Source organism: Cucurbita moschata, unplaced genomic scaffold (genome assembly GCF_002738365.1).
Source record: "Cucurbita moschata cultivar Rifu unplaced genomic scaffold, Cmos_1.0 Cmo_Scf00016, whole genome shotgun sequence".
NCBI lineage: Eukaryota > Viridiplantae > Streptophyta > Magnoliopsida > Cucurbitales > Cucurbitaceae > Cucurbita > Cucurbita moschata.
The window spans coordinates 3,183,640-3,207,432 of NW_019268532.1; the positions used below are offsets into that span (position 1 = coordinate 3,183,640).

At 39.6% G+C, this 23,793-nt stretch overlaps 4 protein-coding genes and 1 pseudogene across 4 annotated transcripts; 1 reads left to right on the plus strand and 4 right to left on the minus strand.

The window, feature by feature from the left end:
* Positions 1 to 1,591: 1,591 nt before the first annotated feature.
* Positions 1,592 to 3,860, minus strand: LOC111454745 (putative cyclin-A3-1). The gene is made up of 8 exons (XM_023096268.1): positions 3,302 to 3,860; positions 2,955 to 3,187; positions 2,798 to 2,873; positions 2,630 to 2,706; positions 2,498 to 2,531; positions 2,246 to 2,395; positions 2,035 to 2,169; positions 1,592 to 1,957 (listed from the first exon to the last, which is right to left on the minus strand). Exons 1-8 carry the CDS (start codon positions 3,644 to 3,646, stop codon positions 1,892 to 1,894), a joined length of 1,116 nt encoding a protein of 371 aa, XP_022952036.1. The 5' UTR covers positions 3,647 to 3,860; the 3' UTR covers positions 1,592 to 1,891.
* Positions 3,861 to 5,104: 1,244 nt separating this feature from the next.
* LOC111454627 (putative receptor-like protein kinase At3g47110) lies at positions 5,105 to 9,323 on the minus strand. The gene is made up of 2 exons (XM_023096122.1): positions 6,318 to 9,323; positions 5,105 to 5,481 (listed from the first exon to the last, which is right to left on the minus strand). The coding sequence occupies exons 1-2, from the start codon at positions 9,004 to 9,006 to the stop codon at positions 5,105 to 5,107; spliced, it is 3,066 nt and encodes a 1,021-aa protein (XP_022951890.1). The 5' UTR covers positions 9,007 to 9,323.
* Positions 9,324 to 10,151: 828 nt separating this feature from the next.
* On the minus strand, positions 10,152 to 13,643 carry LOC111454628 (putative receptor-like protein kinase At3g47110). Its single transcript, XM_023096123.1, has 2 exons — positions 10,988 to 13,643; positions 10,152 to 10,895 (listed from the first exon to the last, which is right to left on the minus strand). Exons 1-2 carry the CDS (start codon positions 13,641 to 13,643, stop codon positions 10,510 to 10,512), a joined length of 3,042 nt encoding a protein of 1,013 aa, XP_022951891.1. The 3' UTR covers positions 10,152 to 10,509.
* Positions 13,644 to 16,575: 2,932 nt separating this feature from the next.
* LOC111454132 (probable LRR receptor-like serine/threonine-protein kinase At3g47570) lies at positions 16,576 to 19,801 on the plus strand. The gene is made up of 2 exons (XM_023095464.1): positions 16,576 to 19,312; positions 19,395 to 19,801. Exons 1-2 carry the CDS (start codon positions 16,657 to 16,659, stop codon positions 19,778 to 19,780), a joined length of 3,042 nt encoding a protein of 1,013 aa, XP_022951232.1. The 5' UTR covers positions 16,576 to 16,656; the 3' UTR covers positions 19,781 to 19,801.
* A 562-nt stretch (positions 19,802 to 20,363) lies between these two features.
* LOC111454629 lies at positions 20,364 to 23,412 on the minus strand (annotated as a pseudogene).
* Between the last annotated feature and the right edge of the window lie 381 nt (positions 23,413 to 23,793).

Consider the following 23,793-nt stretch of genomic DNA (forward strand, 5'->3'; position numbering starts at 1 on the left):
GTCATCGTTGACACACCGCCTGATGTCTGACTCTAATTCAGTTTGTAACCGCCCAAGTCCACCACTAGTAGATATTATCCGCTTTGGCCTATTACGTATCACCGTCAATCTCACGATTTTAAAACATGTCTGCTAGGAAGAGGTTTCCACACCCTTATAAATAAAGTTTCATTCCTCTCCAACCAATTTCGTATCTCACATAAATCTAAAGTTGTATAACATGTGCAAGTTTTGATTTCAACTTGAAGAATTGAAATTTTCTAAACATTAAAACAAACTACAACGATCACACATAGCCAAATAAATTCTATAACCAAAGATAACACCAGCAGCGAGATGAAAGATTGGAAAATTATAGTATTCAAGATTAAACCTGAAATTGGAGTTGGAAAAACTAAAAATTGAAACCAGATTCATGGTTAAGGGTTTTCACACAAACAAGACAATTATTTATACAGAAGAAATTTCACCTGTTTCCAGGCAGATGTCACTAGGTCGTTGAATCTCCTCAATTGCATGCTTTGATTTTGATCTGAAATAAAAGAAAGCTAAAATTGTCTTCCTGAATGGTTAGTTGGATAAGTTGTATAAATGACAGAACCATCGAGTTTTCCATTCAACTAAGAAATATAGGAAGAGGTGCATCAAAATGATCTCTTCATGGCTAAGACAGCCTTTGAGATAGTGATACAAAAGAGATTATACTTTTGATATAAGCCACGGCTTTGAAACGTCACATGGTAGTTGTGTTTACTAAAAGATAATTACTGGCATGTAATAACATTTCTCTAGCACACTGATGAACATTTATAACATGAAGGTTTTGCTTCCAATTGCAAGTTTAAGATCCCATTTGAATATTGCATACAAGATGAAAGATTTGGGATTGACAGAACAGATAAATTCTAAGCTTGCAAATCACAAGAACTATATCCAAAGACTATTGAACAGCTTTGAACTGGAGCTTGGCCAAGGAGCATTCACCAAAGAACTTACATGAGATACTAGAGATGAAAGTAACATACCTTATTCAACTGTAGTCAGATGCTTGATAAACATGAAGGTCAGAAAATGAGCAGATTTAACACATCTTCAATATGGTTAATAGATTTTTAGCTCAACATAGGAAAATGCATTTGAAATTTATAGTGGTCTCGTCACTTCAGCTAAGCTCCAGAGGAAGCTTCCTTCAATTGGATTCCTCCCAGAATCATCTCTTATTTTACTTTCATTTTACTACTGGTGGGGTCTTTTGTATCAATCTAATGTGATGGGTTTTTTTATAAGGATTGAAGCTCAAACATTCATCTACTCCTTTATGATCCATTTCTTCCATCAAAAGCAAAGATTCATCAGATTAATGCATGAAATGCAATTCTCTCAAATATTTAGCTAAAAAAGAAACCAAAGCATCCTTGAAGATAAGTTCCTTGGTTGAATAAATCATTTTGAACTTACGAAGATCAAAGCTTCTTGTTGGTGTTCTTTATCAGTTTTTTAAACTCTAATAGTTCTCTGATATTCGTTCAACCAGCAGGCTTTTTTGTAGGATGTCCTTGTGAAAAATTGCGTTTCTTGTTCAGAAAATATAGAAGGCCATGGACGCAATCCTTACTGTTATTCATATGGTAGTAACTTCCAATTTACAGGTACAAAGGAGTACAAAATGGCCAACTGATCAAAATAATAAACATATTTCAACTAATATGAACATGAACCCTAATCTTTGAGGTACCAAAATCATCAGTCTGGTTGGGAGCTGAACCCAAATTTTCTTCCCAAATAGCAGAGTGTTAAAATCATGTCTTCATTAGACACCAAGATATCCAATCCGATCCTCTCTTGTCAACTAAATTAGCAAGTAAACTAGATCAAAGACCCTTGTGTCAATCTAAGCTTCTTCAAAATAGGAAAACGGTATCTCAGGGGGTGAAGGCATCATTGCAACACATTTGAACTGTTCCAATCAGAAACATAAACATTAGCATCTTAAACTATCGGTTCCATGTAACTATAGTGGATGAAGTTTCTTACCATATGCAACTTGTATTTCTCTCTCACAGCAATCAGAGACCCTCCTCTTCTGGCCATGTACAAATCATGTAACAAAAGCACAGACGACCTCAGATCAGCTGGCTTGTAGCCTGTGTATTGTTGTATGTTTGAACCCTGCAATTCACGCATATATTAGCAAATTACTTCAAGTTCATAACTAAATAAACAAGGGTCTGAAACAAGCTATTACCCAAGGATGCAGCTTTGGGCGCATGATGAATTTTGCAAGAAACACAGCTGAAGCAGCAACCAAAGAAGGCAAGAACTTAACAAAATTATAGTCCAGTAGGCTAAGCTCAGCAAGGTAATGACCCAGGAATTCCAATTGCAGACTTGGTGTCTGTTCAGAGCATAAAGGATATCATTAGCAAATAGGAAACTCTAAGCTGATCCAATGTTCAAGCATGATAAAGTGAATAAATATATAAAGAACAGGACCTACTTTGAAATCTTCTTGAGCAATATTAGTGAACCTCCTGTAGACAAAATAAAGAAGCCAGAACGAACGAGTCAATACAAAAAGCACAGATCAGATTCCAATAGACATGAAGAACTGCAGTTAAATTATACTTGCCTTAAGAATGTCTTGGCAGTAGGATTTCCCATTTCAAAGTTCAAAGACTTAAGTATATCAGCCTCCATTTTCACAACCTTACAACATCACAAAATCATGTCTCAGTATTGCATACCCAGCAACAAGAACTAGATTTATGTTTTCTGAGTTAAGAAGGGAAATATTCACCTCGTCCCTTCTGTAAGTATTATCTGTTATGTAGCAGAAATCTTCCACATGTGGAGGAGTGATCTCTTCGTACTTTCTGTTTGATCAAACAAATTCAAGAATTAGGCCTTCAGAGCTTATGATCTAACATTAACAACTTCAATATTGATGAACTTACGAGGCGATAAGCATTGAAGAAACGCCCAACAATTGAAGCCTTTGCCTACTGAGGATGTTCATTGATAGGTACCTATCGATGTAAGAGATGGACAGATACAGAGAATCGGGGCCGAGTTTGTATTCCTCAGCAACCTCAACCATCCAATCAACCAAAACACCTCTCATATTGGCACTTACATCCGTCTGGATCTTCTCTATGTAATTAGGAATCGGCCTTCTTTTCGGTTCCGCCTGAAGAGAATCATCACATTAGAAACAACCAAGATCACGAAAACAAAATACACCAAATTCCAAAATCAGAATCCATTTGCACGAGAAAGGTGATTAGTTAGAGAAGAATCTTACCTCCATTATGCGAAGATAAGAATAGATATCCGAGGAATAAGGTCCCTTCATCTCAGGATCGTCCAAGATATCATCAATACTCAACTTCGGTTCATTATCTTCAAGAACAGCCGTCTTGATCGTCGGAGCAACACAAACCTTAGTTCTCTTCTTAGGCTTGCATTTGGTAATCTGAGATTTGGCCCTCCTCTTCTGTGGCAGTGAGCCAGTAACGTTCTGAATATTCGAAAGCTCTCCAAGAACCACCCGCTTTTTACTGGCGGGCTGATCCTCGGGCATGGAAGCCATGGCAGCTCTCTTCTTGGAAGCACGAGTAACACGGACAGAGTTCTGCGTCTCAGCCATTTGATCCTGAACTCAATCGACCTTTCACTGGATCGGAAATTGGAAAGGAAATCGAGAGAGATGGAAGGAGAGAAGGATGAGTTGGAGAAGGAGGTGTGAGGGGGGGGACTTTGTAGGGAGGGGAAAGGAATCGAGGAACAAGAAGACCGCCATTTTTTGGCAGAGGATTTGAAAGTGAAAACGCAGAAAAATGGATTTGGCGGTACAAAGATGGCGACCCAATTTGCATCAAATGATTTTGGATTTTGGGGTTTGAAAAGTTTTTAATTTTAATGTTTGCGGATTTTGGTGTTTTCCCGGGTTTTCTATGTTTCCATGGAATGGGATTCGGCGCTCCCAATTTGGCCTTCAAAAATGGCGCTAAGTTCTATAAATCTATTAAATTTTATAAAATTTACATTTTAATAAATTCAATAATATTCATATAATTTATAAAAAAAATTAAATTTCAATAAAACAATATAATATTTCACACCGCTAGCAAATATTGTCTTGTTTAATCCACTATATATTGTCGTAAATCTCGTGGTTTTAAAATGTGTCTAGTAAAAAGTTTCCACACCCTTGTAAAGAATGTTTTGTTCCCCTCTTCAATCGATCAAATATCTCACAATTCATTCCCTTGAGGCCCAGTGTCCTCGTTGGCACGTCGTCTAGTGTTTGGCTCTTATATCATTTGTAATATTGTTCTCTTTAGCCCAATTACGTATCGCTCTCAGCTTTACAATTTTAAAACGTGCCTATTAGAAAGAGGTTTCCACATCGTTATAAGAAATGTTTTGTCTCTCACATAATAATAATAATATGTATATATAATTTTGAGAGTAGGACGAATAAAAAAAACTTAAAAAGGAAACTAAAGTTTCTACCTGTACCAACAATTTGGGGCTTCCTTTTCACTGGCTCAATCTTAAGAACTTCATAATTAAGCACTTTACCTACAGCAATTCTATGTTGAGTGACCTCCTAATAATTTTTCTGGGATACATGTGAGTGAGACAAAACATGCTGGAATGACTCGTGAGCAAAGAGTAGGTAACGTGATCATATCACAGGAGATGCAATGGAATGTCGCAGCCATTGAGTATCAAAATCTTGGACATGAGACGTAACAAATGGTATCAGAGCAGTACCTCTCCCAATAAAATGTGGTTTAGGGACGAACTAAGACAGAAACTGGTGGGTACGTGACACCTGAGTCCGAATGAGAGCGGTCACACGAAACAATTTTATATTGAGTGACCTCTTATAAATTCTTCTCAGGAGCCTGAACTTGGATTGTTATGGCATGGCCAAATGCAAGGTTACCTATAACTTTTTGGGTAGAACTTGTTGCTTTAGACCATCATCTTTGTGAGAAGAACGACTTTTGGTATTAAACCGATCCGTACAAATCTCAAGCGTAACGTCTATCGTTCTACAACATACTCTTACATACCTAACAAAGGTAATACATACCTACATGGTTTTAAGCAAGGAATGTCTAGCATTTTCAAGTCTCGAAAGAGCATCCTTCATCGTAATGCGTGTATTAGCATAATCAGCGGTGCATGAGATGCCAACATCAATGACTTCAATCAAGCACTTCATCATCTTATCTTCACTAATTTGCCGACCTTCGTTATGGGAATGGAAGCCAATGTTTAATTGTCGATTAGGCGAGCCAACTGTTTGCATCAGATCTCTTAAGTAACTGGACTGAACCCATTTGGTTAGGTTATGTTCTCCTCTAAAATCTTCATGGGTCGGACTTCTCCCGGTAAAAAGCTCCAACAAAGTTATACCGAAACTGTATACATCTCCCGCCACTGTTGCCTTTCTTCCCATGCCGTATTCTGCAACGACAATAAAAATACCTTTAAACTTTGTAATATTACGTCGATTTTATAAGCTCAATGCTAACCAATTGACTTCTTATAGAATATAACCGTTCAAGCCCACTACTAGTAAATTGACCTCTTTCATGTACTAAAACAACTCATAGAGTATAATAGGGCTCAACCTCAGTCCACCGCTAATAGATATTTTGTCCTTTGCGCATTGAAGTAGTCTCATGGTCTTAAAACGCATCTATTAAAGAGAGGTTTCATACTCTTGTAAGAAATGTTTTGTTTCCTTCCCCAATTAATGTGAAATCTCATCATCCACTGTCTTCAGAGCTCCAACAGGCCCCTTGATGGCACATCACCAAGTGTTTGCTCTCGATGTGAGATCTCATAATCCACTCCTTGGGGGTCTAGTGGGCCTCTCACTGGTACATTGCCCAGTGTTTAGCTCTCAATGTGAGATCTCATAATTCACCCCTTTGGGGGCTTAGAGGGCTCCTCGTTGACACATCTCCGGTGTTTGGCTTTAATACCAGTTATAACAGCTCAAGCTCACGTCTAACAGATATTGTCCAATTGACCCATTACCTATAGCGGTCAGCCTCGCGGTTTTAAAACACATATGTTAGGAAGAGATTTTTACACCCTTTTAAGGAATGTGTTTTCCTCTGCAACCAATGTGAGATCTTGTACGTGATAGGACAACAAGCATCCCAATCATTTCTACGACTTTTCGTCCAACATTTTACTCGGAAAAAATTCGAACCTCGCCCATCACGAGCATAAAGAACTAAAATGATACTTTAACCAAATCATATAAAAATTTGAATATGAAAAGCACAAACCTGGAGGAATGTAACCAATGGAACCCCTAAGAACATGAGAGTCAGCGATGGAAGAATAAGGGCTCCCTTCATTCTCGATCAACAACCGAGCCAACCCAAAATCCCCAACTTTGGCAGTCATGTCTTCAGCCAAGAGAACATTACAAGGCTTCAAATCACAGTGAACAATGGGCACTTCAGAGCCATGGTGAAGGTACTCCAACACAGAACAAACATCAATGCCAATGTTCAATCGCTCCAAAAACCCCAGCCCACTTCCATCCAAGTGACGCCTCTCCCCATGAATCCACTCCGCCAAGCTTCCATTACTCAAAAACTCATAAACCAGAGCTCTAAAATCCCTTCCTTCAAAGTCTATACTCGAGCACGACGTAACGAGCTTCACAAGCTTCCGATGCCGCACACTGCGCGAGGCCTCGCACTCCGCAAAAAAGCTCCTAATATACCCAGTTCGTTCAATGTTCAACACCTTGATTGCAACTTCGCCATGTTCTTGATTCAGGTACCCCTTGTAAACTGACCCAAAACTTCCCTTTCCCACTAAATTTTCATGGCTGAAATTTGCTGTGGCGGCTCGAATCTCAGCGTATGAGACCATGTCGTGTTGCCTTTTTAATTCATCTGTTGACAATGGTGGAGTTCTTGGCTTTCTCTTGGTCAGATAAAACCAAGCTCCCATTGTAAAACAGAGTGCTAATGTTGAGAAGACGACTGTTAAAGCAATGATTTTGATTCTCTTTTCGTTGTGGGGTTTGTTATTTACACATACCGATGGCAAACAAAGCTTTGGATTTCCTTCTAAATAAACACTTGGAATTCTCTTTAAATCTCCACCTTCAAAAGCTACTCCTTCGAGGTCGTTAAATGAGAGATTCAACAGCTGCAAAGCTGTTCGATTTTGGAGATTCCTAGGAATAGGACCTGTAAGTTTGTTCGAGGAAAGATCCAAAGCTCGCAATCCCAAAATATCTCCAAGACTACTCGGAATTTGACCTGAAAACTCGTTCTTCGCCATTATCAATACCTCCAAGCTCTTGCAGTCGCTGATCGAAGAAGGAATTTCGCCAGAGATCAGATTTTCAGAGATATCAATTTTCTCAACGTTTTCGAGGAACTTGATTTCTTCAGGTAAATTCCCACTCAGCATATTGTTGGAGAGATTCAAAATCATGCTCAAACTAGGAAAATTTAGAGCCTCTTTGGGTATTCCCCCACTAAGCTTATTGCTGGACAAATCCATTGCAAGCAAGTTTGTGAAGTTTCCAAAAGAATTGGGGATGTTCCCGACAAGGTTGTTTCCCGACAAATCAATATGGTTTAGTTTCCCAAGGCTTCCCAATGAGCTTGGAATTCTACCAAAGAGCTGATTTTGAGCCAAACCCAGTAATTGTAATTGCTCCAATTGGCCAATTTGAGGTGGGATTTCCCCAGATAGCTTGTTTTTGTTCAAATTCAGCAAAGTTAAGCTCTGAAGATTGCCAATTGAAGATGGAATATTCCCATATATTCGATTCCCTCCCATGTACAATCTTGAGAAGACTTTAGAAAGGTTTCCAATGGATTCAGGAATAACACCTTCTAAGTAGTTTTCATCAGCTGCTATGAAGGTGAGACGAGAGCTGTTGGTCAAAGACGAGATGAAACTAAGCCCATCTCGACCCGAGCTAACGATCTTGTTGTGTCCAATATAATACATTTGAAGATCAGGCAAATTCTCCAATCCTGGTGGGATTGTTCCTTCGAAAAGATTGTGAGCAAACCGTATAATTCTTATTTGGGTCATATTATGCATTGATTCAGGGATTGTTCCTGAAAATCTATTGAAACAGAAGTTGAAGAACAAAAGATTTGGGAGATTATCTCCAAAATCCTTGGGGAGTGTTCCATGGAGACGATTTGCAGCTAAGATCAAAGTAACCAAAGAAGACATGTTGTAAATGCTTGGGGGAACAAAGCCACTGAAATTATTAATGGATATCACCAAGTTCTTCAAATTTTGAAGACGACCCAATTCAGAAGGAATCGAACCACCAACTGAATTGGTCCCTAAATTTAAGGTTATGAGAGAAGACAAGTTCCCAAAAGATGGGGGAATTGTACCGTAGAGATGATTCTGTCCCAAGTTCAAAACTTTAAGCTTTGTTAATCTGCTGAGTTCTTCTGGAATTTGGCTTGTGATTCTGTTGGAAGTCAAGTCAAGAATCTCAAGCTCTGCCATTCCACTCATGTTGGAGGGGAGGGCACCTCTTATGTAATTGAAGCTCATATTAAGAACTTTCAAGCGAGAAAGATTGCTAATTTGAACAGGAATTTGACCTGTTATTTGGTTGTTTTGAAGTTGAAGAGATTTGAGGAACAAAAGATTGCCAATTTGAATATGTACAGACCCTGCAAGCGCCAACCCAGAAAGATCGAGGCCGATGACTCTTTTGCCATCTTTATCGCAGGAAACGCCTGTCCAATTACACGGCGATGAGTTTTGATTCCATGAAGATAAAGGGTGGTCAAGATGGTGATGATTGAATCCTGACTTGAGGGAGATTAAAGCTTGCTTGTCTGATTCAAGGGTCGAGATGGACGATCCAAGAGAAACTGCAAAAGCTAAAATGAAAACACAAAAGAAGTGGATCATCTGTGGAGGAGGAGGAGAATCTGCCATTTTGATTGAAGAGGAATACTTGGTATGCATTCTTTGATATTATAACTCTTGTTGTTTGTTTGAAATGTTATCTTTAGACTTTTTTCTATCTGTCACAGTCCTTGAATTTGGTGAGATGAAAATATTGATAATTCAGCATGTTTACACTTCTATATGCTTATAGTTGTTGGGAAGTCATTCATTTCAATATGAAGAATGCGCATATCGCTGTCTTTTTCAGTTGGAAGTTTGCTTGTGCTTATGGTTCATGCACCATTGATGGAGTCAAGTTTGTCGTCTAAGAGTATATATAATTGTGAGATCTCACGTTGATTGGAGAGAGGAACGAGTGCCAGCGAGAGCGCTGGGTTCCGAAGGGGGTGGATTATGAGATCCCATATCGGTTGGAGAGGAGAACGAAACATTCTTTATAAGGGTGTGGAAACCTCTTCTTAGTAGACACGTTTTAAGAATCTTGAGGGGTAGCCCAAAAGGAAAAGTCCAAAGAGGATAATATTTGCTAGCGGTGGGCTTGGACTGTTACAAATGGTATTAGAGCCAGACACCGAGTGGTGTGCTAGCTAGGACGTTGGGCCCCAAAGGAGGTGGATTGTGAGATCTCACATCGGTTGGAGAGGAGAACGAAACATTTTTTTAGAAGGGTGTGGAAATCTTTCCTTAGCAGACGTGGTTTAAAAACCTTAAGCGGAAGCCTAAAAGGGAAAGTCCAAAGAGGACAACATCTGCTAGCGGTGAGCTTGGACTGTTATAAATGGTATCAGAGCCAGATATCGAGGTGTGTGCCAACGAGGAAGTTGAGCCCAGAAAGGGGGTGGACACCAGTCGGTGTGCCAACAAGGACGTAAGCCCGGAAGAAGGGTGGACACCGGGCTGTGTGCCAGCAAGGACGCTGGGCTTCGAAGGGGGGTGGATTGTGAGATCCCACATCGGTGGAGAGAACAAAACATTTCTTGTAAGGATGTGAGACACATTTTAAAAACCTTGAGGGAAAGCCCAAAAGGGAAAGTTCGAAGAAGATAATATATGTTAGTGGTGGGCTTTTACTGTTACAAATAGTATAAGCGCCAGACATTGGATGGTGTGCTAGTGAGGACGCTAAGCCTTGAAGGAGGGTGGACATCGGGCGGTGTGCCAGCGAGGACGCTAAGCTCCAAAAGGGGTGGATACGGAGCAGTGTGCCAGCGAAGACGCTGCGTCCCGAGAGGGGGTGGACTTTGAGCGATGTGCCAGTGAGGACGTTGGGCCCCGAAAGGGAGTGGACACCAAACGGTGTGCCGGCAAGGACGCTCGACCTCAAAGGGGAGTGAATTGATTGGAGAGAGGAACGAGTGCTAACTAAGACGTTGGGCCTCTGGGATAGATTGAACCTATAAAATTTGTTAAAAGAGCTGAAGTGTCATTTGCTCAAACCAATCTACAAGTGCTTATGTTTATTACTTGTACAAGAAAAATATCAACACTACCACTGTTTTATACTCTCAAATCCTTGCAATAACTGTCCCCAATATCATCAGCAACAAGTGGATGCTTTTTTCACTCATTGTTCCCATCTGAATGATGAACAAGAGTGGCTCTTATCGTCTTGAGCTTTACAAACACATCTTTCATGCTAATACGTTTATCAGGCGAATTAGCAGTGCAACAGAGTCCAACACCCATGACATCAACCAGACAATCATACTGTTTTCTTGGGTTAATCTCTTGTTCTTCATAGTATAAGTTGAATCGTGATTCTAACAGCGCAGCGTCCACTATTTCATCCATGTTCTTTGGATAACCCAACTCAACCCATTTCATCAAGTTCAGCTCTCCTGAAAAGCTTTCGTCTGTTGGACGTTTCCCTGTAAAAAGCTCCACCAATGTCACCCCAAAACTGTACACATCTCCAGCTGTTGTAGGCTTTCTTCCCACTCCATACTCTGCAAATCCAGAAGGGTTACTTAGTTTGGAAAACCCTTTAAAGGATGAGTTTTCTTTTTGAATAAAACACAAAACTTTAACGTTCACAAACCTGGAGGAACATAGCCAATGGAACCCTTTAAGACACGACTCGAAGTAATGGAAGCAGACTGGTTGGTTTCGCCTTCCATCAGAAAACGAGCTAACCCGAAATCCCCAACTTTTGCAGTCATGTCTTCCGACAGAATAATGTTGCTGGGCTTTAAATCGCAGTGGACAATCGGAACGTCGTAGCCATTGTGGAGGTAATCCAACGCAGAAGCAACGTCAATGGCAATGTTCAATCTCTCCAGTAAGTTTAGCCCACTTCCATCTTCATGAAGTTTATGCTTATGAATCCATGAATCCAAGCTTCCATTGCTTAAAAACTCATAAACCAAAGCAAGAAACTCCTGCTGCTTCAAGTCTATGCTGGAGCATGATGTGATTAGCTTAACAAGATTTCGATGTCTCACATGTCTTAGAGCCTCACACTCAGCAAGAAAGCTCCTCACAGAACCAGCTCTCTCTGTGTTAAACACCTTGACTGCAATACCAATCCCCTGTTCCAAACAGCCTCTGTAGACTGTCCCAAAGCTTCCTTTCCCAATCATATTTTCTGGGCTGAAATTATCCGTTGCCAAACAAAGCTCACGATGGGAGATCATCTCAGGCTTCCCCTTCACCCATTCAGTTGATAATGACAATGGAACCTTTGATTTTCTTCTCATGAAGTAAACCAAAGTTCCAAATACAAGAAATATTGCTAACAATGCTGATAAAACAGAGACGACAACAATTTTAATTACCTTCCCTTTTGTCCCTGTGGCTGCACATGAGAAATATCCATCACAAAGCTTTGGATTGCCTTGCAAATAAAGGTTGGTGATATTTCTAAGCTCCATTGGAACAACTCCCTCGAGATCATTAAAAGAAAGGTTAAGAGTTCGAAGAGCATTTAACTGTTGAAGCTCATCAGGAATGGGGCCTGACAGATGGTTGGAGGAGAGATCCAGAAGCTGGAGGCCTCTAAGATCAACAAACGTTCTTGGAATAGGACCTGAGAGTTTATTCCTCGCCATTATCAATACCTCCAAGCTTTTGCAGCCACTAATTGAAGAAGGAATGTTACCAGAGATATGGTTGTTTGAGATATCAATGGCAACAACATTTTGTAGAGACCCAATTTCTTGAGGGAGAGACCCACTGAGAAGGTTATTGGATAGATTTAGAATCTTGCTTAAAGCAGGCAGAGTGAGTGTCTCTCTCGGTATGCTTCCATTGAGCTTGTTTTTGGATAAATCCAAGTAGAGCAGATTCTTAAAGTTCCCAAAAGAGGTGGGCATGTTACCAACCAACTCGTTTCCTGATAAATCAATTTGATTCAACATTCGAAGATCACCCAAAGAACTTGGAATACTACCAGACAATCGATTCCTTGCCATAAGAAGCATTTGAAGCTTATCCAATTTGCCAATTTGAGCTGGGATTTCACCTGATAACGAGTTATCACTCAAATTTAGAAGAGACAACCCCTGCAGATTAGAGATTGTTGTGGGTATCTTCCCATAAAAACGATTCTCTCCCATATACAGCTTAGAAAGTTCCTTGGAGAGATTCCCAATGGAATCCGGAATTACACCTTCAAATTTGTTCCCATCGAGAGCTAGAAAGGCAAGGCGAGAGCTGTTTGTCAAGGAAGTGATGAAATTGAGGCCCCCATTTGCATCTGAACCCACAAACTTGTTGTATCCGATGTTGTACATTAAGAGATTGTGAAGCTTTTCGAGGCCTGGTGGGACTGTCCCTTCAAGAAAATTATGTGCGAACCGTATGACTTGTATTCTTGTAATGTTATGCAACGACTCAGGGATTGTTCCTGTAAATTTATTGAAGCAAAAGTTGAATACTAAAAGATTGGGGAGCTTTTCTCCAATATCCTTGGGGAACGTTCCCCAAAGGTGGTTGGAGGCCAAGGCCAGAGTAACCAAGGAAGACATATTGTATATGCCGGGAGGAACAGTCCCAGAAAGGTTGTTAATGGTGATAATCAGGTCCTTCAAGTTTGGAAGGTTGGATAATTGGGTGGGAATGGGTCCGCTGATTGAATTTGTTCCTAAATTTATGGTAACAAGCGATGACAGATTACCAAAAGATGGTGGGATTTCACCGTAGAGTTGGTTCTGTGCCAAAACAAGAACTTGTAGCTTGGTCAAGCGGCTGAGCTCGTCCGGGAGTCTCCCATTGATCTTGTTGGACATCAAGTCAAGGGTCTCGAGATCAGCCATTGTAGTGATGTTGGAAGGTAATGGGCCTTGTAAATTGTTGAAACTCATATTCAAAACTCTCAAGCGAAAAAGCTTGTTGATTTGATGTGGGATTTGCCCTGTTAGTTGATTGCTCTGGAGTTGAAGTGAGCGAAGGAAGGAGAGGTTCCCAACGTGAGGATCGATGGCGCCGGAGAGTTGAAAGCCAGCGAGATTCAGGCCAACAACTCGGCTTCCATTTGTGTCGCATGTAATGCCGACCCAGTTGCAGGGAGATGAAGTTTGGTTACTCCAAGAAAACAGGGGATTTGAAGGCGGAATGGTTTGAAATGCTGACTTGATTGCAAGCAAAGCCTGTTTGTCTGTGTCAAGATTCAGGGTGGCCGAGGTAACACCAGGAAGTGCGAGATATTTGAGAAGAACAATGGCTGAAAGAATGGCGAAGTGGAAGTGGGTGGCCATGTCTGGACGCGGAATTGAATGGCAGAGGAGAATGACTTTATAGAGCAGCCTGTTGAAGAATATGATTCAATGGAGAAAGCACAACGGTCAGAATGCTCAGCATGAGAGTTGAATATAAAGCTCAGTTGGTTGGTGGATGCCTAAGACCAAGTCCAAAGTTAAGTCGGTCACGACTTCTCGTATAATATAAACTTTAACGAAAATGTGAAGAAAATATTGTTTAAATTATCACAAGATATTTCAATTCAGGTCAAGTTAAACAAAAATCAAGAAATTATTGGTCATAAAATATGAAATTTAGAATTTTTGAAATGGTTTGCTAAAAAGTTGAGCTGTTTCCATTTTGAGGCTATATAAAATCATGTATGTTATTTTTATTGTTTAGATTAGTGACTAATAAATTTATGTTATCCTTATTGCAATTCTACGTGGTTTAGATTGCATGTTTAGAATCATTGAATCTTGACATGATCAATCTAACTTGTGAAATGATTCAAACATCAAATAAATGTTTTTGTCTTGAAATATTCGATCAACAATATAATATGAATTATATCGCTCAAAGTTTATGGATCAAACTTATACTTTAATCCAACATTTTCTTTTTATTATTTTTGGCATTTTCAAATATAATCTCGAACTCACCCTACAACATACGTAATTTGACTTGAAGAGATAAAAGGAAGACTTGACTAAATAATTGTTGACTTTAAGATATCATTTAAATCCAAGTCCTTGAATTATGAAGCGGATATATATATATATATATATATATAGCAAAGGTGTAGAAACCTCTATCTAACAGACACATTTTAAAACTTTGAGGAGAAGTCAACTAGCAAAAAACCAAAAATGATAATATCGACTAGCGATAAGTTTAGACTGTTACAATATATTTTAATTATTGAACTATGTTTAAATTGATCACAATTCGTAATATTTAAAATAATAATTTATGATCGTATTTTATAATATGATTTATTAGGTCGGTAATCATAATATAAGTGGTCATTTAGTTAGCTTACTTGACCATGTAAATATTTATTATATGATATATTTGGTCAACTCACGTATAAAATCTTAGTTGTGAAATTACAAGTCAATGTCACTTGTTTTTTCTAGAGACCTCACATTAATAAAGGTAATGTATCTCACTTATAAATTCATGATCTTCCTCTTAATTAACCCACGTGGAGCTCCAAGAAATACACCATAGAGTTTTCCTTGAGATCTTCTTCTCTCGAGCTCTCAACAACCTCTCTTCTTAATCAAGGCTTGACTTCTTCTTTGGAGCTCTCGAACAAAATATACCCTTTACTCGATACTTGTGAGCTTCTCCTGATGCCTCTTTCTCTTACGCTCTTGAGCAAATTACACACTTTGTTCAATACTTGAGTCATTATGACTACACTTTTGTGGCCCACAATTTCTTTATTCGACATGACTAAGTTAAGATAAGGCATGAGTTTAATACCATGTTAGGAACAACAGACCTCCACAAGGGTATGATACTATCTACTTTGAGCATAAACTACCTTGACTCTACTTTTGGTTTCGAAAAAATGTTTAATACCAATAGAGATACTATCTGTTGTTTATATACTCATGATCTTCTCCTTAATTAACCAATATGAGACTCCAACAATTCCCGATACTACTTAAGCTTGTTAGTTGATGAATATATGTAGGTCGAAAAAGTTCTATTACTAGACTCGTAGCAAGATCAATTTGTTACCCTCTTCGAATTTAGTGAGGTATGGTCGAAAAATGTCTTGATTCATATCAACAACACTTGTTCGGAGGAAGATTTGATGACTACTTACTTCCTTCTATAGTATATTTCTATGCAAATTTACTTTAGTAAGCATGAACATGTAAAAGTCGAGGAGTTATATAGTTACAAAATGACATGTATAAGCAAATAAATGGAGAACTAATTACTTGACACTGGGATAGGGTCGTTAAGGAGGACTTCGATTTGCGGCCATAAGCAAACATCACCTTGTATAAGCATGTCGGAGATATTCACCATACTTTAACAGTTGATGATGTTGTCAATTGTTGAAGCTTGAACGGTCTAATCTTCCACGTCCAAGTAGTTCAAGCTTCCAAATCTTTAGCTCATTCCAAGTTGTTTCTTTCGTAAGGAGTTTGTGACTCTCTCGATTAGGATCTCTTCATTTTTTTACATCTCGTTGCTTCAGGGTAATGTCAAGTCTGATGATGGTGTTGCAACGATCATCAACTTGATTTAAGTGAGAATGCTTTAAGTTACTCATATGAATTACTAGATAATTTTTTATCTATGTCGGTAACACCACCCTATATGAGTAACCCTAATCTTGAGAAATTCAACTAGTTCTTCGTACTTTCTATTATACAAATATTATTGACATGAAATATTTGATTAACCATATTTTTTCTTGGGGTGATTTTTCATGATTTTAAGGTTCTTTAATATATTTAAATTTAAAGATCTTATTTTTGAATAAGGTTATTAAAACAAATTCCTAAGAGTTGCAATGACTGGGTGACTATCAGCGTTGTTGACTGAATATAATTTTTATACTCATCACAGTTTTCCTATCTTTTTCAGGTGTTCGCAGGCTGCCGGACGAGGTTGTGTAGTCACAGAGGGGTCATTCGGGAGCATCAACCCTTTCCCATCTTTGGTATTTTCTTTTACATTTGGAACATCTTTTAAATATTTGAAAATTACTGTTCTCTTTCTTCTATTTATTTATTTATTTATTTTCGCTTTCGTCTTATTGGTCACGGTCTGAATCTCGCAGCCTCGAAAATCGACATGACATAATGGCTTGTTCATAATGCTAATTATTGTTTATAACATATGGAAGGAGGGACTCGTATGCATCTTGGAACGCCAATTGAGACTTACATTTTGTCCATCTTGAAGTCAACAATTGTTTATATAAGTCTTGGCACGTTAGGGTGAGTTCGAGATCAGATTATAAGATTCATTCTCCTCTGCCATTCAATTCAACATCCACCCATGGCTACCCACTTCAAATTTGCCATTCTTTCTGCCATTGTTCTTCTCAAATATCTCGCACTTCCGCCTGTCAGCTCGGCCACTCTGAATCTTGACACAGACAAACAGGCTTTGATTGCAATCAAGTCAGCATTTCAAACCATTCCGCCTCCAAATCCCCTGTTTTCATGGACTAACCAAACTTCATCTCCCTGCAACTGGGTCGGCGTTACCTGCAACACAAATGAAACCCGAGTGGTTGCCCTGAATCTCGCCGGCTTCCAACTCTCCGGCGCCATCGATCCTCACATTGGGAACCTCTCCTTCCTTCGCTCACTTCAACTCCAGAGCAATCAACTAACAGGGCAAATCCCACATCAAATCAATAAGCTTTTTCGCCTGAGAGTTTTGAATATGAGTTTCAACAATTTACAAGGCCCATTACCTTCCAACATCACTACAATGGCTGATCTCGAGACCCTTGACTTGAGGTCCAACAAAATCAATGACAGACTCCCGGACGAGCTCAGCCGCTTGACCAAGCTACAAGTTCTTGTTCTGGCCGGAAACAGATTCTACGGCGCAATCCCACCATCTTTTGGTAATCTTACCTCGCTTGTTACCATAAATTTAGGAACAAATTCAATCGGCGGATCCATTCCCACCCAATTGTCCAACATTCCAAACTTGAAGAACCTGATTATCGCCGTTAACAACCTTTCTGGGACTGTTCCTCCCGGCATATACAATATGTCTTCCTTGGTTACTCTGACCTTGGCCTCCAACCACCTCTGGGGAACGTTCCCCAAGGATATTGGAGAAAAGCTCCCCAATCTTTTAGTGTTCATCTTTTGCTTCAACAAATTTACAGGAACAATCCCTGCGTCGATGCATAACATTACAAGAATACGAATCATACGGTTCGGAGACAATTTTCTTGAAGGGACAGTCCCACCAGGCCTCGAGAAACTTCACCATCTCTCAATGTACAACATCAGGTACAACAAGCTTGTGGGTTCAGATGCAAATGGGGGCCTCAATTTCATCACTTCCTTGACAAACTGCTCTCGCCTTGCCTTTCTAACTCTCGAGGGGAACAAATTTGAAGGTGTAATTCCGGATTCCATTGGGAATCTCTCCCAAGAACTTTCTAAGCTGTATATGGGAGAGAATCGTTTTTATGGGAAGATACCCACAACAATCTCTAATCTCCACGGCTTAACTCTTCTAAATATGAGTGATAACTCGTTATCAGGTGAAATCCCAGCTCAAATGGGCAAATTGGATAAGCTTCAAATGCTTCTTATGGCAAGGAATCGATTGTCTGGTAGTATTCCAAGTTCTTTGGGTGATCTTCGAATGTTGAATCAAATTGATTTATCAGGAAACGAGTTGGTTGGTAACATACCCATCTCTTTTGGGAACTTTAAGAATCTGCTCTACTTGGATTTGTCCAAAAACAAGCTCAATGGAAGTATACCGAGAGAGACACTCACTCTGCCTGCTTTAAGCAAGCATCTGAACCTATCCAATAACCTTCTCACTGGGTCTCTCCCCAAAGAAATTGGGTCTCTACAAAATGTTGTTGCCATTGATATCTCAAACAACCTTATCTCTGGTAACATTCCTTCTTCAATTAGTGGCTGCAAAAGCCTGGAGGTACTGATAATGGCGAGGAATAAACTCTCAGGTCCTATTCCAATAACGTTTGATGATCTAAGAGGCCTCCAGCTTCTGGATCTCTCCTCCAACCATCTGTCAGGCCCCATTCCTGATGAGCTTCAACGGTTGAATGCTCTTCGAACTCTTAACCTTTCTTTTAATGATCTCGAGGGAGTTGTTCCAATGGAGCTTAGAAATATCACCAACCTTTATTTGCAAGGCAATCCAAAGCTTTGTGGTGGATATTTCTCATGTGCAACGACAGGCACAAAAGGAATGGTGATTAAAATTGTTGTCATCTCTGTTTTATCAGCATTGTTAGCAATGTTTCTTGTATTTGGAACTGTTGTTTACTTCATGAGAAGAAAATCAAAGGTTCCATTGTCAGTATCGACTGAATGGGTAAAGGGTAAGCCTGAAATGATCTCCCATCGTGAGCTTTGTCTGGCAACGGATAATTTCTGCCCAGAAAATATGATTGGGAAAGGAAGCTTTGGGACAGTTTACAGAGGCTGTTTGGAACAGGGGATTGGTATTGCAGTCAAGGTGTTTAACACAGAGAGAGCTGGTTCTGTGAGGAGCTTTCTTGCTGAGTGTGAGGCTCTAAGACATGTGAGACACCGAAATCTTGTTAAGCTAATCACATCATGCTGCAGCATTGACTTGAAGCAGAACGAGTTTCTTGCTTTGGTTTATGAGTTCTTAAGCAATGGAAGCTTGGATTCATGGATTCATATGCACAAACTTCATGAAAATGGAAGTGGGCTGAACTTAGTGGAGAGATTGAACATTGCCATTGACGTTGCTTCTGCGATGGATTACCTCCACAATGGCTACGACGTTCCAATTGTCCACTGTGATTTAAAGCCCAGCAACATTATTCTGTCGGAAGACATGACTGCAAAAGTTGGGGATTTCGGGTTAGCTCGTTTCCTGATGGAAGGCGAAACCAACCAATCATCTTCCATTACTTCGAGCCGTGTCTTAAAGGGTTCCATTGGCTATGTTCCTCCAGGTTTGTGAACGTTAAAGTTTTGTGCTTTATTCATAATCCTTTAAAGGGTATTCGAAACTAAGCAAGGTGTGTGGTTTTGCAGAGTATGGAGTGGGAAGGAAGGCTACAAGAGCTGGAGATGTGTATAGCTTTGGGGTGACATTGGTGGAGCTTTTTACAGGGAAACGTCCAACTGATGAAGGGTTTTCAGGAGAGCTGAGCTTGATGAAATGGGTTGAGTTGGGTTATCCAAATAACATGGATGAAATAGTGGACGCTGCCCTGTTGGAATCACGCTTCAACTTATACTATGAACGACAAAAGATTAACCCAAGAAAACAGTATGATTGTCTGGTTGATGTCATGGGTGTTGGACTCTGTTGCACTGCAAATTCGCCTGATAAACGTATTAGCATGGAAGATGTGTTTGTAAAGCTCAAGACGATAAGAGCCACTCTTGTTCATCATTCAAATGGGAACCATGAGTAAAACAAAACATCAATTTGTTGCCGTCTAAGGGTAACATTCGTTGCAATTTTTTAACTCGACCGACTCACCGACGGGTAGTTATTGTTTGGAGGGAGTCCCACATTGACTAATTTAGAAGATGATCATGAGTTTATAAGTAAAAAATACATCTAGATAACTTATATTTAAAATGGACAGTATGGATGGTTAGATCTCCTTGTTAGATGACACGACTCTCCAGAATGGTATGATATTATTCCCTTTGAGCATAAGCTCTCATACCATAAACTCAAAGTAAAGCTATGAGAACTTATACTCAAAATGGACAATATTATAACATAGTATCAGAATCATGACTAATTTAATTAGTCGTATAAGTAGATTGATAAGGCATACTAAAAAATGATTAAGATAAACAGCCTCCTCCTCGAAGGCATTGTGCAGAGTCGTGTTACCGACTTGCTCCTCCTTTTGAGCGCCGCCATCAAAAGAGTCTTCTGCAAACCCTTGGCTCCGCTCCTTCATTGATCTCCACCGAAGTTTTGCGCACTTCAAATTTAGGTCATCTCTCAGGTTGGTGATCTTTACATTATTAGAATTGTACTCAATATTCTAAATCATGAACTGAGTAATCTTCGCTGCATGAAACGCTTTTCTTACAAATTAGGTTGTCTTTCGCATTTTTAAGCTTTGAAAGAGCATCTTTGATGTCAATGCGGTTTGTCGGAGAATTCACTGTACATGAGAGCGCAACTTCAATTGTTTGGATCAAACAACCCTTCTGCTTATCTGAATTTATGATTTGATTTTCGTGTTTCAAATCCACACAAAGCTTTGACAATTTGAAATCTATCACTTCCATCAAATCGTTCGGGAAACACGATTCTACCCACTTTACCAAATTGAGTTCTCCTGTGAAATATTCATCTGTTGGATTCTTCCCTGTAAAAAGTTCTAACAATGTTACTCCAAAACTGTACACATCTCCTGCTTTTGTTGCCTTTACTCCATAGCCATACTCTGCAGTTTCAAAGTTCTAGATAGTTAGTCACTAAGCATTGATTTTATTCATGTGATGAGTTGTGTGATGAACAAACCTGGAGGAAGGTAACCAATGGAACCTTTTAGAACATGTGTAGAAGTGATAGAAGATTGAGTGTCTGTACTTTCCATAAGCAACCGAGCCAATCCGAAATCTCTACTTTTGCTGTCATGTGTTCATCTAAAAGAATGTTGCTGGGCTTTAAATCACAGTGTATTATAGGAAACCTACAATCATGGTGTAAGTAATTTATCGCTGAAGCGATGTCAATGGCGATGTTCACTCGCTCAAGGATATCGAGTCCAATTCCACTTTCATGGCTTCTTTGGCCTTGAATCCATTCGTCCAAACTTCCATGGCTCAATAGTTCATAAATCAAAGCTCGAAATTCCATGTTTGAGAAGTCTATGCTGGAGCATGCTGTGATGAGTTTAACGAGATTTCGATGCCTCACATTCCGCAAGGCTTCACACTCTGCCAAAAAACTAGTTATAGAACCAGCCCTGTTCATGTCAAGAACCTTGATAGCCACAGGAACTCCTTGCTTTAAATTTCCTTTGTATACTGAACCAAAGCTTCCTTTTCCAATCAAATTCTTCTCATTGAAATTCCTTGTTGCTGAACGCAGCTCATCATAAGTAACCATTTCATATTGCCTCTTCAGCAACTCGGTCGATGGTACAACCATCGATTTCTTCTTCTTAAAACAGATGACCATACCAATCACAAAAAAGAGTGCTAATGTTGAAAATACAACCGTGTAGACTATAACTTTAATTAGTTTTGCACTCTTAGATCCACTTTCTGGACATGAAGAATACAAGCAAAGCTTTGGATTACCTTCTAAATAAATGTTGTCAATGCTTTCAAATACTCCACCCATAGGGATTGCTCCTTCCAGATCATTAAAAGAGAGATTCAAAAACTGAAGCCCTGCTATATTCTGAATCTCACTAGGAATGGAGCCTGAAAGATGGTTTGAGGATAGATCAAGACGTCGTAAGCCTCTAAGATCTTGTAAAGCTCTTGGAATGGAGCCTGAGAATTCATTTCTGGCCATTATCAGTACCTCTAAGCTTTTGCAACCACTGATTGAAGAAACAATATTACCAGAGATATGGTTATTAGAGATATCGATGGCAACAACATTTTGTAGCAACCCAATCTCTTTCGGCAGAGACCCACTAAAAAGGTTATTGGATAGGTTTAAAAGCTTGCTTAAATGAGGCAAAGTGAGTGCCTCTTTTGGTATACTTCCTTCCAGCATATTGTTGGACAAGTCCAACGAGAATAGGTTCACAAAGTTCCCAAAAGAAGCTGGTATTTCACCAATTAAACTGTTTCCTGACAAATCAAATTCAATCAATCTTTGAAGATTTCCTAGTGAGGTTGGTATGTTACCAGAAAATCGATTCCTAGCCAAACCAAGCATTTGTAGCATTCCCAACTTGCCTATTTGAGGTGGGATTTCACCTGATAACAAGTTATCGCTCAAATTTAGTAGAGACAAGCCACGCAAATTAGATATTGAGGAGGGTATGTTGCCATACATACGATTCCCACCCATGTTCAACACTGAAAGATCCTTCGAAAGATTTCCAATAGTTTCTGGAATTAGACCCTCCAACTGATTATCGTCGATTGCCAAGTAATCGAGATGCGAGTTGTTCGTCAAAGAACGTATAAAACTAAGTCCATCATCACCGACACTGACAATCTTATTCGACCCAACATTGTAATATGAAAGTTGAGGGAGATTTTCCAAACCTGGTGGCAGCATTCCATGAAAATAGTTATGAGCAAAGCGTAGGATTTGAATTTTGGTCATGTTGTGGATTGAATGAGGGATTGTTCCAGTAAGCTGATTGAAGCAAAAATGGAAGACTAAAAGATTGGAGAGATTGTCTCCAATGTCAGCTGGAAATGTTCCCTCAAGTCTGTTGGAAGCCAAGGCAAGGGTGAGTAATGAGGACTTGTTGAACACGTTGGGTGGAACTAGGCCAGAGAGATGATTGAGACGAAGCACAAGATGCTTGAGATTGTGAAGCTCACCCACTTGGCTTGGTATCGATCCATTCAGAAAATTGGTCCCTAAGTCTAGAGTAACGAGCGAGGAAATGTTCCCAATGGCTGCGGGGATTGTGCCGTAGAGTTGGTTTCGTGCCAAGTTCACGACTTGAAGCTTGGTTAAAACACCCATCTCTTTAGGAAGTCGATCTGTGATTTGATTTGATGTCAAGTCAAGACTCTCAAGGGCAGGCATTGCGGTGAAGTTGAATGGAAGCTCACCTTGTAAGTCGTTGAAACTCATGTTTAAAACTCTGAGCTGGGAAAGATTATTGATTTGTGTAGGGATTGTTGCTGTGAATTGGTTGTTTTGAAGTTGGAGAGATTGAAGGAAGGAAAGGTTTCCAATATGAGGATGTATGGAGCCCGACAGCCCCATGCTAGAAAGATGAAGCTTAACCACTCTTCTGCTGCCATATTTGCTGCAGCTGACACCAGTCCAGTTGCAGGGTGAGGAATTTTGGTTCCATGAGGACAGAGAGGTGGCAGCTGAGAAGCCAAGTCGAGACTTGAACGAAAGCAACGCCATTTTGTCGGCGTCGATGGTTGAACCAACGACACCGAGAAGTATGCAGTTGAAGAAAGCTACAGCCTTAATGAAGTGAGCAATTTGAGGAGTAGCAGCCATGTCTATCTAGGAGTTCTTGACAATGGGCGCCAGGATGAACTATGAACTGAGTGCTTCTGTTTTAAGCTCCTAACTAAGCTCGCCTGAACACACCGATTCAGAAATAATACGAATTTTCTTTTTCCAAAACACACGCTGACTAGAGACAATCTACCATTTTACTGTTCGTTGATGGATTAATTTTCTGGCCTAACTCTTACTGGTCAACACATTACAAATTTTTCTTTTTCAAGTTAGAAAAAAGCAAAAAAAAAAAAAAAAAAAAAAAAAAAAAAAAAAAAAAAAAAAAAAAAAAAA